A 14,089-nucleotide genomic window follows, 5' to 3' on the forward strand; every position below is an offset into this window, starting at 1 on the left:
GAGGCAGAGACACAGGCAGAAAGAGAAGCAGGCTCCCAGCAAGGAGCCTCATGCAGGACTTAATCCCAGGACACCGAGATCACGACTTGAGCCAAAGGCAGATGCTTAACCACTGAGCCATCCAGGTGCCCCTGGTTTGATTATCTTATTGAAACCATCAGATATGTATGTAGAGATTAGAAGTTTCCAAGGCTAGCCATTATGGGAAGTGACTATCCCCCTCATATCTATGCAGGTTCTGTTTGGTTTTGTTTTCTTGCAGATTCTCTGTCCTCATATTCTAGCAAATTTTGTTACAGGCATATAAATGTCAAATTAAAAAGGTACACAATCTTAACATTTTTTAAAAATAAAGATACATATTTTAGAAATGATTTTGAAGTCGCATTCACATTTTCTCTGGAACCATCCCTCGATGTATATTTTAGTTTTCATTTTCTCTTTATGAATCAGTAGCAAGTGACTTGAACTCACAAGGTTCTCCCTACCCTACCCTTTCCATACCTCTTCAGCCTCATTTCTCTCCCCCTTGCTCTTGATACTCTAGCCTCACAATTATGTTTCAGTTAAGTGAAAACTAGTTATATGGAAACTTAGAGATCTTGAAACCTTTGAACTTTGTTTTATTTTAATTTTTAAAAATATTTTATTTATTTATTCATAGAGACAGAGAGAGAGAGAGAGGCAGAGACACAGGCAGAGGGAGAAGCAGGCTCCACACAGGGAGCCCGACGTGGGACTCGATCCTGGGTCTCCAGGATCAGGGCCTGGGCTGAAGGCGGGCTAAACTGCTGAGCTACCCGGGCTGCCAAAACTTTGTTTTATTTTTAATAGTTCTTATCATTATTTAAAATTAGCTGGTTCATGTGTTTACTTATATATTGTCTGACAGCTCCAACTTGGAAGCTCTGTGAGAACAGAAACCTGGTCTGTCTTATCCACTACAGTATTGTTACATAAGACAATGCTGGGCACATAGGAAGCACTCAATATTTGTTAAATAAACCAGCACTACAATAAACTACCTTAATATAAATCTTTCTGCCCTTCTAGTTTAGCTTAGCCTAAAAGATATTCTTCTAAATTTGCTCAAATTTTAGTGTTAAAATGTAGCTATTTGCATCACAAGTGTGATGTGTGTGTATGTATCAGAATTAGCAAAATAGTAAAACAAGTTTAATTTTAATTTATTAGAACCCAGTAAGTGATGATTTTAAAAGCAGAGTTTCCATCAAATTAACACTTAATTCCGGGCAAAAATACATGTAAAAAACCTAAATCTTAAGGCAGAAGTAAAATATTATAAAAACCAGCATGTCTAATACAGACTATAGAAGGTCAGAATTTTAGAGATTCACATAGTATTTTATAACACTAAAATGTTAATACAGTCAGAACATCAATTGGTCCAAGATTTCTCAGTTTACAAAATATCTAGACTAATTGAAGAAATTTTGCTGTATAAGTAATAGCTACCATATAATTAAGTGATTGTTTTTATGACAAACATAGGCAGGAAATTTCATGGTTTTCATTTGTAAAGATTTTACAGTATTAAATATAAAGTATTACTAGAAGTATGTTTTAGATTCATCTTCCCACTCTAATGCCCAAAAGGTGTACATCAATTTTCTTTAACTCCATTTTTATAAATTCTGTGAATTATCATACCTATTCATTATAGGCCTGACTATACTCAGCAAAGGCATGAATTGCTCACTTATTTGGTAGAAATAACAATTTTAGTAGATCACTATATCTTTTCCTGGTCACTAAATAATTTCAAACTGAAGTCTAAGAATTTTTGCACCTCCGATAAGTGAACAGCTTTTTTACTTCTGTAAGTTTGAATTTTTTATTAGAACCTGAGCACAAAGGGGGGAAAAAAGCATTTCATGTTTATGTGCAACTAACAGTAGTCCTTCTGAAAAACAGAGTTAACAACTTTAAATTTCTTCTTATGACCAAAATCTTTTGTTTTGGAGAGGGGGATAAAATTTAAAAGATATAAATCCAAAAACTGGGGTTAATTATAACTAGCTTATGCATTCTATGGAATAGTGTCAAAAAAGACAAATGTATTTAAAATAATTTCACAAGTCTAGCAAATATGAGGTTTATGGGTTCTTAACAACATATTAATTACAAAGATTCTTCATCTTTATTATAAACTTTTAAGCTATTTTGATAAAACGCCTGTAGACCTCACTGTACTTCTACTTATTTGTGCATTAATAAAAATCTGTTAAAACTCCTTATTTAGTACTTCCGAAAAACTCTAGTCAAATAAGATCACTATAACTACCAGAGAAGCTTTGAAATACTGATTGCAGATTCATTTCAAAGTTGATTTAGCTTCTTTCAGAATCTGGCATTTAAGTCATGAATGTTTTCACCAACTTGGACTCTGAAAATATAAAAATTTTAGCCAATGATGGTTATAAAGTTAAGCAGTACTAGTATTATATGAAAAAATAAAAATTGAAAATATATTGTCAATCATGCATTTCACAATTTCATGAACTAAGGAAGGTATAACTTATATTGTTATGTCTTTGCAGGTTACCTCAACTTCCATCAGGCAGCTAATCTGCCAAAACACATCAGCATTCATGTAAAATAAAAGAAGGAATGAAATGATTTTGCACACATGCTGTCCAGTGTTTGGCTTCCAAGTTCCAATCCCTCCTTTATGTAACTATTGTAGGTGTAACTCCATGAAGAGCATGAGATGAGGAGTAGATAGAACAGAACACCTGTTGGGCTAGCAAGAATATATTAATTTATAAAAAGTTTTTCAGCTGAGTGTTTTCACTGGAGTTATGCTATGTGCAACATATAAACTGTACAACCAATTTTTCCTATTTGTCCATTTGTGGAATTAGGCTCAATAAAATGTAAAATATACATTAGTTCATTTTAAATGCAAAGATTACAGTTTTGCTTACTTTGTTTTTGGCTCAACTGTAATAACATCAAAAAAAATCTCTGCTTTAATAATACAATATGAAAAAGTTCACCTATGTACATGGGTACATTTCTTCATTAAAATTTTTCTTAAATCTATCTCAATGTATCTTTACAACTGATCTTTACAACAAAAGTCAAAAACAACAAAGTAGAAATGATTCCATTTTACAGCACTTTAGGTTTTCTGAAGTTTTCCTTTTAGGGCTTAAAGGACATCATTGAAACGTTGCTTTCCATAGTCTGCAGGATCCATCTGAAGTTCTCGTTCTTCATCATCTGTAAGGGAAATAATTATGTATCAAGAATATTATTTTTAAAATCACCTGCAGAAAACCAATTAAATAATGCCTCAGTTTTTTTCTCAGGCTTAAGGCAGCTTTCTGCTTGTTATTTTATGCCTCCTAAAATAGGGTTCTACTTCTTAGTTGCTTGGTTAACCAGCAAAAAGTCTGCCTTCCAAAGTATTCCAATATATCGGAAGATTATTTAATTTTAACAAATCTTTTGGGATCCCTGGGTGGCGCAGCGGTTTGGCGCCTGCCTTTGGCCCAGGGCACGATCCTGGAGACCCGGGATGGAATCCCACATCGGGCTCCCAGTGCATGGAGCCTGCTTCTCCCTCTGCCTATGTCTCTGCCTCTCTCTTTCTCTCTGTGTGTGACTGTCATAAATAAATAAAAATTAAAAAATTTTAACAAATCTTTTGATGATAGGTAGATAGAAAGAAGTAGAACTAGATATAGTTAGCAAAACTTTAGGAACTTTAGGAATCCACAAACATAATATATATTATTTCTATTAGATTAAGTAGTCCTTTATTTTTTATTTATTTATTCATGAGAAACACAGAGAGTGAGGCAGAGACACAGGCAGAGGGAGAAGCAGGCTCCCTGGGGGGAGCCCAATGTGAGACTTGATCTCAGGACCCCGGGATCACAACCTGAGCTGAAGGCAGACGCTCAACCACTGAGCCACCCAGGCGTCCCGAAGTAGTCCTTTAAATTGAAGTTTTGGGGAGAAATCATTGTGTAGACATTTTCATGCCTTTAAAAATCAGCATTTTTTCTAATTACAAAACAAATCCATATTCATCACATAAAAAATAGAAAATAAAAGACAGGAAAATAAAAATTACTCAGAATCCCAATATTTAACATTATAGTGAACTTCTTTGCTCCTCTGCAAAGAGCTTATCAGCACCTTCTTAAATGAAATGTACTAACCAAACTTAACTTTTTCTTTACCAAAAAGAAAAAAGTATTATATAGTATGCTAGTAAGATCCTCAAAGTCAGGATACCTCGGTGGCTCAGTGGTTGAGCATCTGCCTTTGGCTCAAGTCATCATCCCAGAATCCTGAAATCAAGTCCCACATCAGACTCCCCACAGGGAGCCTACTTCTCCCTCTATGTCTCTGCCTCTTTCTCTGTGTGTGTCTCATGAATAAATAAAATCTTAAAAAAACAAAAAAACAAAAAAAGATCCTCAAAGTCACTTTGAGTAGCTATATTAAACAGCTCCATATAATATTTTGGAGTTTGACTTATTTAGCCATTGACAGGTATTTCTGGATCCTTCTTGGGTATCATCTATCACTTCACATTATTGTTAGCTTATCTGGCAGTAGCAATCCTTTTCTAATTTCATTACAAACTACAGAATTTGAAATAAGACTGCTCAGAATTTGAAATAAGACTGCTTAAAATTATGTTAGAACAAGAATGAAAAGTAATTTAATCAAAGCAAAGAAGCTTCCTTTTTAGTATATGGCTTTTAATGACATCTTGTGGCTCCTCCACAGCCTTAAAAAAGTGACTTTTCATACTTTTTTGGTTCAAACTAACCCAAAAGCTTAGTTTTTGATAAACTGAGCTGTTACTATCGTAATTGACCAGAAATATAATGTTAGTTTAAAGAGTTATATGTTAGAATTCAAATTCATGTGTATACTGTAACTTTCTGAAAACTGTTCTTTTAGATTTGATAGGTTTTCCAGGTAAAATTTTGCTCAAGATGCCATATGGTGTATGCAGTTATGTATTAACTTTACATAATGATGTATTCTTATTTCTTCTTCACGTTTATTCATAAAAATGCCAAATAAACCAATTTTCTTTTTCCTTTCAATAACTTTCCTGTTAAACTTATAGCAATTCTCATTTAGAATTGCAGGCAACCATTCTGCATCATAATCTAACAAAACGATCTCATATCTTCAATAGAGTAATCCACTAGGTATGATAGTGTCAAATCTGTTACAGGTAAAGGCTGAAATTATATCCATAATCACACTGTAATCTGAAAATATGCTAATCAATCTCTTATGGTACTCTTTGTACTTTAAAAACTATCTTTGGTTTTAAAAGGAAAATAATCACTGGCACCTCTCCAGAAAACTCTCCTTAGGATCCAGTTATAGGACATCACCTAATGACTATAAACATCTTTCAGGACTTAAGTAATTAAACGAAGATTTAATCACCATGGAACAGTGGGAAAAGCAGCTATACAAAAGAGAATTCCTAAAAATTTAACAGGAAAATTATTAAAGGGAAAAAGCAGGTATGTCGGAAGGTTTTTAACTAAATAATTGTAAAGACAAAATAAAAGCAAGGCTCTAGAAACAGAAAAACTGAATTCTAGTCCTGACCCAGGCACTTAACAAACCTACCTGATCCAGTTTCTAAACCCCTTTAGACCTTTATTTCCTCAGTAAAGTACAGATAGCAACTGTTTTTTGTATCTCAAAATAAAATACTGCATATGAAAGCAGTCTTTACTTCCAAAGTCTTCTATAAATATAAGGAAGAGTTTGTTGGTTCTATTGATTTATGCTTTTAATCAATTTTTAATATGGTACCTTCACATTATTTTTCAGAATTCCAGAGGACATTTGGACTATTGAATATTTCTTACATTGAACTACCATTTACATTAACTAGAGTACATTTTCAGTGTAGCTATTCTAACCAGAATTCAAATTTCTACTGACAATCTTTTTGCATGTATTTATAAAGTATGATGAAATTACCTAACCAAATCTGATATAGAACAACAGAGAACCACTAAATAAAATTATATTTTATTTCATTTTACAAAGCAGCAAAATCTATAAATACCTCATTAATATAAAATGACTAGTAAAGGAAATGAGCATTCATAATTTATTAAATAACTCCTAAATTCCTTCTGAAGTCAAGAAAGGACCACCTTCATAAAGCAAGCTCTACCAAGCAAGAACATTTTGGGATAACAAGGCAGTGAATGTCTCCACTAAAATGTACACATTAATCCACAGGCTAACATGCAATTATCCTCTAAAGCAGGCAGTCCTTGGGGGATCCCTGGGTGGCTCATGGTTTAGCACCTGCCTTCAGCCCAGGGCGTGATCCTGGAATCCCGGGATCAAGTCCTGCATGGAGCCTGCTTCTCCCTCTGCCTGTGTCTCTGCCTCTCTCTCTGTGTGTCTCTCATGAATAAATACATAAAATCTTTAAAAAAATATTATTCAATAAACACTTTAGTGCTTGCAGTGTGGAAGACATATTCTAAGTGCTGAGCAAATATCTGAATCATATAATCCACATAACAACAGGTAAATACATTTCTATTTTACAGATAAGGATATTGAGGTATAGAGGGTAGGTAATTCACAAGGTCATAGAACTGCTAAGTGGTGGAGCTATGATTCAAATCCAGGCCATCTGGCTCCAGAATCCAGGCACTTAAGCTTCCTTCCATAAATAAACCCAGTTATATGCAGATCATATTCTGTCAAGCAAACTTGAAGCTTCTATGGGACTAAAGATAAGAAAAAGAGAATTTGTAAACCTCCATCTCCTTAATACAATAAAGAATGAATTAAAAGACATATTCATCAGATGTGTAGTGTTTCCAGAGTTAATCTATTCATTGGGTCACTTAAAAGAAGGCAGGAAAAAGAATTTTTTATACCAATATAAATAAAATAATTCTTTTAGGGTGCTTCAGGAAACCAGGAATTAAAAAATCAGAATTAACCAGGATTGTAAACACAGGAAAAATTGGCTTCACTTAATTCTTTAAGAAAACATTCTACAGGTAGTGCTGTCCCAAATGATCAATACATATGAACAAGCATCAGAGATAAAGCTGGAATCCTCTAGCTCTCTAATGGCAGAGATGATGCCAAAATCTCCATTTCATAATCAAGAATTTTGGGGACCAAAGCCAGAATATCCTTAGCTGAATCCAGAACTTCAGTACTGCAACTGGAATCTCTAATCCTAGGGACCCAACAGATTGAGAAAAAGAACACTACTAATATTAGAGCAAAAGAGCCCCTACTGCTAGAACCTTGAGTATTTCTAAAGTGCATGTTTCAGTTTTTTTTGTTTGTTTGTTTTGTTTCAGTTTTGTTAATTGAAGTATAGTTGATACATTATATTAGTTTCAGGTGTATAACATAGTGATTTCCTAAGTTTATACATTAGTTCTCCAAAAAGTATAGCAATCATCTAATACCAGCATGTTTCAGTTTTTGATATCTCTGGCTGCAGAGTCTCAATGGTGGTAGTAAAGTTTCCACTTTCTTTCCTGAGCTTGGAAGAAGATATGTTTGAGGCACGCTCAAATAAGAAACACATTTTCCCATAATACCTGTGTTATACATAGGGCTTCCACTGTGAATGTGACCACAGAATTTTAGAACTGAGTAGGACCATCTACTGTAGTTCAAGATTCACATTACAGATGAAGGATTGTGGCCCAGAGAGTTTAGGTGTCTTAAAACATAATACACAGCTGGTCTCCTAACTCAGACTAATGCTTTTTTCCTCACTCTATTCTACTGCCTGCTTTGGCTACAAGTGCACAAACAGGCCTGGAAACCCAACCATTATTTCTACATTGAAACTATGAAGAAATGCTTTTAAATTCTAAATATTCTAGCTTAATACTAAACGTTTAAAATCCAAATTGTTGATAAACAAGGGAACACCTATAATTGCCCCTTCCCACTTTTTGGACTGTTAATACTACACCTAAAGAATCCCTGAAAATAGGGCAGTTCAGCAGTTTAGCGGCGCCTTTGGCCCAGGGCGTGATCCTGGAGACCCTGGATTGAGCCCCACATCAGGCTCCCTGAATGGAGCCTGTTCTCCCTCTGCCTGCGTTTCTGCCTCTCTCTCTGTGTGTCTCTCATGAATAAATAAATAAAATCTTAAAAAAAAAAATAATCCCTGAAAATATGTTTAAAATTATTTGGGTCTACAATATTCTTTTTTAGTCTGTTCACTCAAACTTATGCTTCTTCATCTGCTGCAGCTGATGTTCTTGAAACTTTGTTCCCTATGATAAAGGGTCCCCTTGTTAGCTATCCTATCTTTCTGCTGCTGTCATCTAGGGAACCCCAAAATGGGATAAAAAAAGTTAAGTGGCAACCTCCAGCTCAACTAAGATTCACCTGCAAATGAGGAAACTCCTAAATTTAATAATCCCCTCCCTACTTCATTGAGGGTATCATTTAGGTCACTTCCTTATATTCCTTAGAACTGATGCATTTATTCCCTTGTGGAAGGAAAGGCAGAGCAACATGAGGGTACTGGAGATCTAAAGTGTAAAGTGGCAATGAGAACTGGGGTTGAGGGAGGGAGAAGGGTACAGAGGAGAGAGAGAGAGAGAGAGAGAGAGGGAGGGAGGGAGAGAGAGAGGGAGAGAACTAAAGATAAATGTACCTATTATGGATAAAAGCCAAACAAAATACCTGAAATTTTGTGATAAAAGTCATTAATGTTAAGATAGCCTAAAACATAAGAAATTATTTGCTCTAATAAAAACTTCAAAATTATCCAATGAAATGATAAAAGATCTTATAAAAGAAAACCTAACAATGTTTAAAGTTTAAACTAAGTTTATAAGACCAGAAGTTAAGGGGTTATTATTCTAGTCACAGTTTAAGATAAAAACTCAATGAGAAAGCATAAAATTATTAGTTAACAACATTTACCCAGGGTCCTATGTATTAAAAGTATTATGAGGAAGTGGGGGGATGGGTGAATATAAAGGCAGAAAAGGATACAAACAAAATATAAGGCAAAATAAATGAAAATTCCTGCCCTCTAAGAGCTTACAATCTAATTTGTGATACGATATATATGCACAAAAAAGCCTGAAAACAATGTTATAAATAATTGCAAAAAAAAATCCAAACAAATCACAAAAGCAATAAGAAAAAATGGTAACATTTATGAAAAATGGATGAGATTATAGAAAAGGTGGGTATAATTTATTCAATGGCTCCAAACAGTGTTTGAGAAGGTTTCATTAATATATCCTTGTATAACTCTTAGAATTATCCTTTTCTTTTCTTTCTTTCTTTTTTTTTTTTTTTAAGAATTATCTTTTTCTATTCCCAACAACCATTCTTCCAAAACTAGAATGTACTAACAAAACGATGCCTGTGAAACAATGCCTGCGTGGGAGTCAGTCTCTAGTTTCCCTTTTTCTATTAACTATGTAGCATTTTAGGAGAACTATATTTTCTTTTGAGTTTTATAAAAACAAACCCTGTCGGGTGCCTTGGTGGCTCAGTTGATTAAGTGGCTGCCTTCAGCTAGGGTCAAGATCTCTGGGTCCTGGGATCCAGCCCCACATCCATCCCCTGCTCAGCGGAGAATCTGCTTCTCCCTCTCCCTCTGCTCCTCCTTTTGCACCCCCACCCCCACCCCTTGCTGGTGTGAGTGCACGTGCTCTTTCTCCAATAAATGAGTAAAATCTTAAAAAAAAAAAAAACAGAAACAAAAAATCACCTTTATCATGAACCTAAATAAAATTTGATTACTTTAAAAAGAGTTAAAGGGCAAAAAAAGAGCTAAGGAAGAAATTAAGGCAGTTTACATTAGAAAATATTTCATGCATCACATTATAAAATCTAATACATCACACATTACGTTCAAAAATCAACTTTTACAGAAAAGAGAAAAACTTCCACAAATATTACTAAATGGTATTAGCAGGCAAAAAAGAGGCCTAATAACTTGCAATAACGCAACATACTCTGATATGCATGCATGGGTAGGCTGCATGCACACAGGTAGATTCTGAACTTTTAATAACTTAAAAGCTCAGAAGTTACACAGTTAACAAGGAAATATGTTGAATCTGTGTATTAAACATGAAACAGACAACTTTACAAACCATTAAATATAAATTTTCAGCTCAGAAAAAATTTCAAAAACAGCCTTCCTATACTGAATTAGTAGTGAGATAATCTTATATTCATTGTAGAGGAGACTTCCTTTTGGTGCTTCCCTTATAACAAAAAGGCTGTCTGGTCAATATTTGTACCTAAAATAATGAATTTTTTTCAGATGAGAAACTGGAAAAGAATTATTTTCTGAGAATATTTGCTTTACATAAACTCTAGAGCTATTTCAAGCAATTTAAATCTAAAATTTCTGAATATTGTTGAGTTTCAAATTATAACGATATCAGTAATACATTTAAGATAATTAAAATGAAAATACTTAAATAAAATAATTAAAATCTACAAATATGACTATGATAAAATTGTTTTCAAAATAAAATTGGATCTCTTTGTATTAAGAATGTAATTCTACTAATAAGTGGGGAAAATTCTACACAAATTCAACCAAAAAATTTAGAGGTGGGTTTCACGGTCACAGCATGGAGGCCAGGCCCACGCTCACCTTGGACGTCTTCCTCTCCACCATCACCATCTTCTTCCTCATTGTAAGCCAGCTCAGCCTGCTTGTCTGCCTCGTACTCACCTACGTTACCATCATCCCCATTATAATCCGCCAATTTAGAGCCATGCTGCGGATCAACAGGGGATTCATTCTCATCAAAGAATCGGCCTGTGAAGTAGGTAGAGGATTAATTCAAGAGTAAAGAGAGAAGAAAAGAGGGACCTACACTGGAGGCAGACCAGAAAGTAGACAAGTGAAACCTGGCAACTTTCAGGGTACTGGTTATAAAAAAGATACATTTTGGGAAGGCTATCCAAGACAAAAAAGAAATAAGAATGAAGATTGAAAATAATTTTTTAAAAGAATTTCTCTTTTGTGTTAATTTCAGTACTTGCTACTTAAGGTTTGAATATTTTCTGAAAGAAAAGGTTACCATTTTCAGGACTGTATTCCTAATAACCAATGACTTCTCCAATACAAGTATTTATCTAATTTACCACTTTAGGAGAACAATAAATAATCTTATTACTAGATATAATATATATTTGAAATCTGTAGTCATTTGCTGCTTTATTAAACATCACTTTCTATTAATAATTTTGGTACTTTTATTTGTAAAAATAAACAAGTACTAGGCAGACTAGTTTCTTTTTGGATGCTAAGACAAACTAACACAACTGATGGCTCTATCAAGTTCCTTCAGTGATAGTGACTTATGATAGTCTTGTATTTCCAAGGAGGGATGGCAGAAAGAATAAACCATCAGAATTCCTAGTGGTATCTGTTTTGAAAAAAACATCCCAAGTAATTCTGACTTATTCTTTCCCATTTCCTAAATAGGACTTTTAAAAGTCAGTGATACAGGAAGCTTAAGAAAGTTGACCTACATGAGACTGTTACATTGCACACATTCATAAAAATAAGAAATCAAAAAAAGCAAAAGACATAGCACCTACTGTAGAAAGCTATTCAACAATTAAGTATTGAAAATAAAAATGTTAGGCACACTAAGATCTGACTCACAAAAACAAGTTAAACTCTACTTTGACATTAAACTTAAGTAATGTAAAAGTAAATTTTATTTCCAATTCCTTTTTTTTTTTTCCTTTTTTTTTTTCCTTTTTTTTTTTTCCAATTCCTAAAATATAAATAACAGTAACCTACTGGCAATGGAAAAATTTAAGAGTTTTAAAAAATTGTAAAAACTTTCCGTAATAAGTCTAAATTTTTTTAATTAAAAAAAAAGTACAAATGGAAAGAATTATGGAGGTATTGGTCAGTTCTACAAATAGCTCACCACATTATCAGGCCAATATATTTCTAGTTTTTGGATAAAGAGTCAATCAGGAAAATAGTTAAAAAACAAATCACACTTACATAGGCTTTCAATGATAAGGGGTTTTTACACCAGGAGACTAATGGGGGCTAATAAAAAGAGCATAAAATCATCTTATATTTATTCCAGAATAAGATGACTTTATTATTACATTATATGTTCAATTAACAAAAAAAAAAAGGAAAAGTTGATAAAATAGAGTTAGAGAAAAGAAATGGATATAAAAGAGTTAAAAAGGAAACAACAGAAATAAGAATATGTAAGCTATTTGTGAGACAGACACCTTGTCACCTAATGATAGTTATACAAAACAAAACATTTTGGTGGCTTTTGTTATTATTTCTTTCTCTAACAATAAAACAGATGATGCCAATGTTATAGAGATCTACATTTTCTTTTTAAAAAAGCATTATTTACTATGGACTAAACATCTGGAGCAGTTAAAACATCCTTATGCGATAAGAAACTGCTGTTTTTTTATATATATAAACATTTTATTTTTTTTAATTTTTTTTTTAATTTTTTTTTATTTATTTATGATAGTCACAGAGAGAGAGAGAGAGGCAGAGACACAGGCAGAGGGAGAAGCAGGCTCCATGCACCGGGAGCCCGACGTGGGATTCGATCCCGGGTCTCCAGGATCGTGTCCCGGGCCAAAGGCAGGCGCCAAACCGCTGCGCCACCCAGGGATCCCCTATATAAACATTTTAATATGGCAGTGAATTTCACAAGGTATATCATTTCCTCTAAGAAATTCTTTTACATTTTTTATAAATTATGAAATACAGAAGACTAAAAAGTTAGTCTGAAAAAGTTATTGTAAAACATAGTTAATATTATCAGACATGGTACATTAGCCAAAAAAATCATCAACCTATACTTATTATAATTTTCCAACAGAAAAATTTATAGTTTCTTTCTTTTATAGGTGTTTGATGATCTGACTAGCCTGAATTCAGTCCTAAAATTATAATACTACAATTAGTGACACTAGCTACTAGACAGAGATAACCAGGAATCAGCATCAAGAATGATTGAGAAATCAACCACAGGGGTACCTGGCTGGCTCAGTTGGTGGAGTGTGAGGTTCTTGATCTCAAGAGTTGTAAGTTTGGGCATTGAGATTACTTTTTAAAAATCATATATATATAAAAAAAGAGAATGGATGAGCACACCACTGTCCTTTGCTAAATAAGTAATTTGTGCTATCATATATACAGAATTTTCATTTTTGGAGAAACAGCTAACCCTTTGTATAGGGTTTCCAACATTATGATAGACAGTAAGTAAGAAAAAAAGAACCAGCTACACAACATTGCCAGTCAAGTTGCGACATCAAACTTCACATTAAATAGTGAATGACTATGACAGTATAAATGAAAATGCAAAAGTATAACAGGCTGCTAAATTATATAATGGTAAGGCAACATATTTGCAAAAAAGAGTTCTATAAGGGAGAAATTTGTGTGGGTTAGAGCTAGAAGGGAAGGTTTCAAAAAAGAGGCAAATATAATGAACCATGACAGAGAGAAGGAAAGAAACATTGGAAGAATGGGTTAAGAAGGGAGATGGAGTATTCAGGAGACAGTAGGTAGATTAATTTGACTGGATTTATATGAGAAGGTAGAAAGAGGAAGTTTAGACAAGAAAATTAGGAATAATTATGGCAAACTTTTACAGATAAAGATCTTAAGGGGTCTCCTACATCCCCTTCACAAGGTCATTGTTAGAATGAATGACAAAGTATATGAAAGTACCTACAATGCTTTTTCATACAACAAAGACTTGCTAATGTATGTGCAAGGTATTGTGCTGGGCACTGAGACGCAAAAATAAACTTTCCATCTCCACTTCTGATAACTCATTGTAGTAAGGGAGACAAACATGTAAACAAATATTTAGAAAGTGATGCTATGTGTGTTATACCAAGTGACCTAGAAAGTGACATCTGAACATGGAGGCTATTGCTATCATTAGTTTCTATTTGATAGAGAAGTCTGGACTTCAGGCAGGTAAGGAGCTATGAGGACTTCGACTAGGAAGATTTAACAGGAAATTAGTTAGGAACAGGTGAATCAAATACATTTAAAAATAAA

At 33.8% G+C, this 14,089-nt stretch overlaps 1 protein-coding gene across 2 annotated transcripts in view; it reads right to left on the reverse strand.

Moving 5' to 3' along the window:
* Nucleotides 1-1,171: 1,171 nt before the first annotated feature.
* GOLM2 (golgi membrane protein 2) overlaps nt 1,172-14,089 on the reverse strand; it is a 103,609-nt gene continuing 90,691 nt past the window's right edge. The window contains exons 9-10 of one of the 2 annotated variants that reach the window (XM_041744367.1): nt 10,658-10,825; nt 1,172-3,246 (exon numbers count right to left, since the gene is read on the reverse strand). In XM_041744367.1, the coding sequence (XP_041600301.1) occupies nt 3,176-3,246; nt 10,658-10,825 (239 nt within the window). In that variant the 3' untranslated portion in view covers nt 1,172-3,175. The remainder of the gene's footprint in view (nt 3,247-10,657; nt 10,826-14,089) is intronic. The other variant, XM_041744368.1, reaches the window with a different exon arrangement.

This window comes from Vulpes lagopus, chromosome 2, assembly GCF_018345385.1.
Source record: "Vulpes lagopus strain Blue_001 chromosome 2, ASM1834538v1, whole genome shotgun sequence".
Lineage (NCBI taxonomy): Eukaryota > Metazoa > Chordata > Mammalia > Carnivora > Canidae > Vulpes > Vulpes lagopus.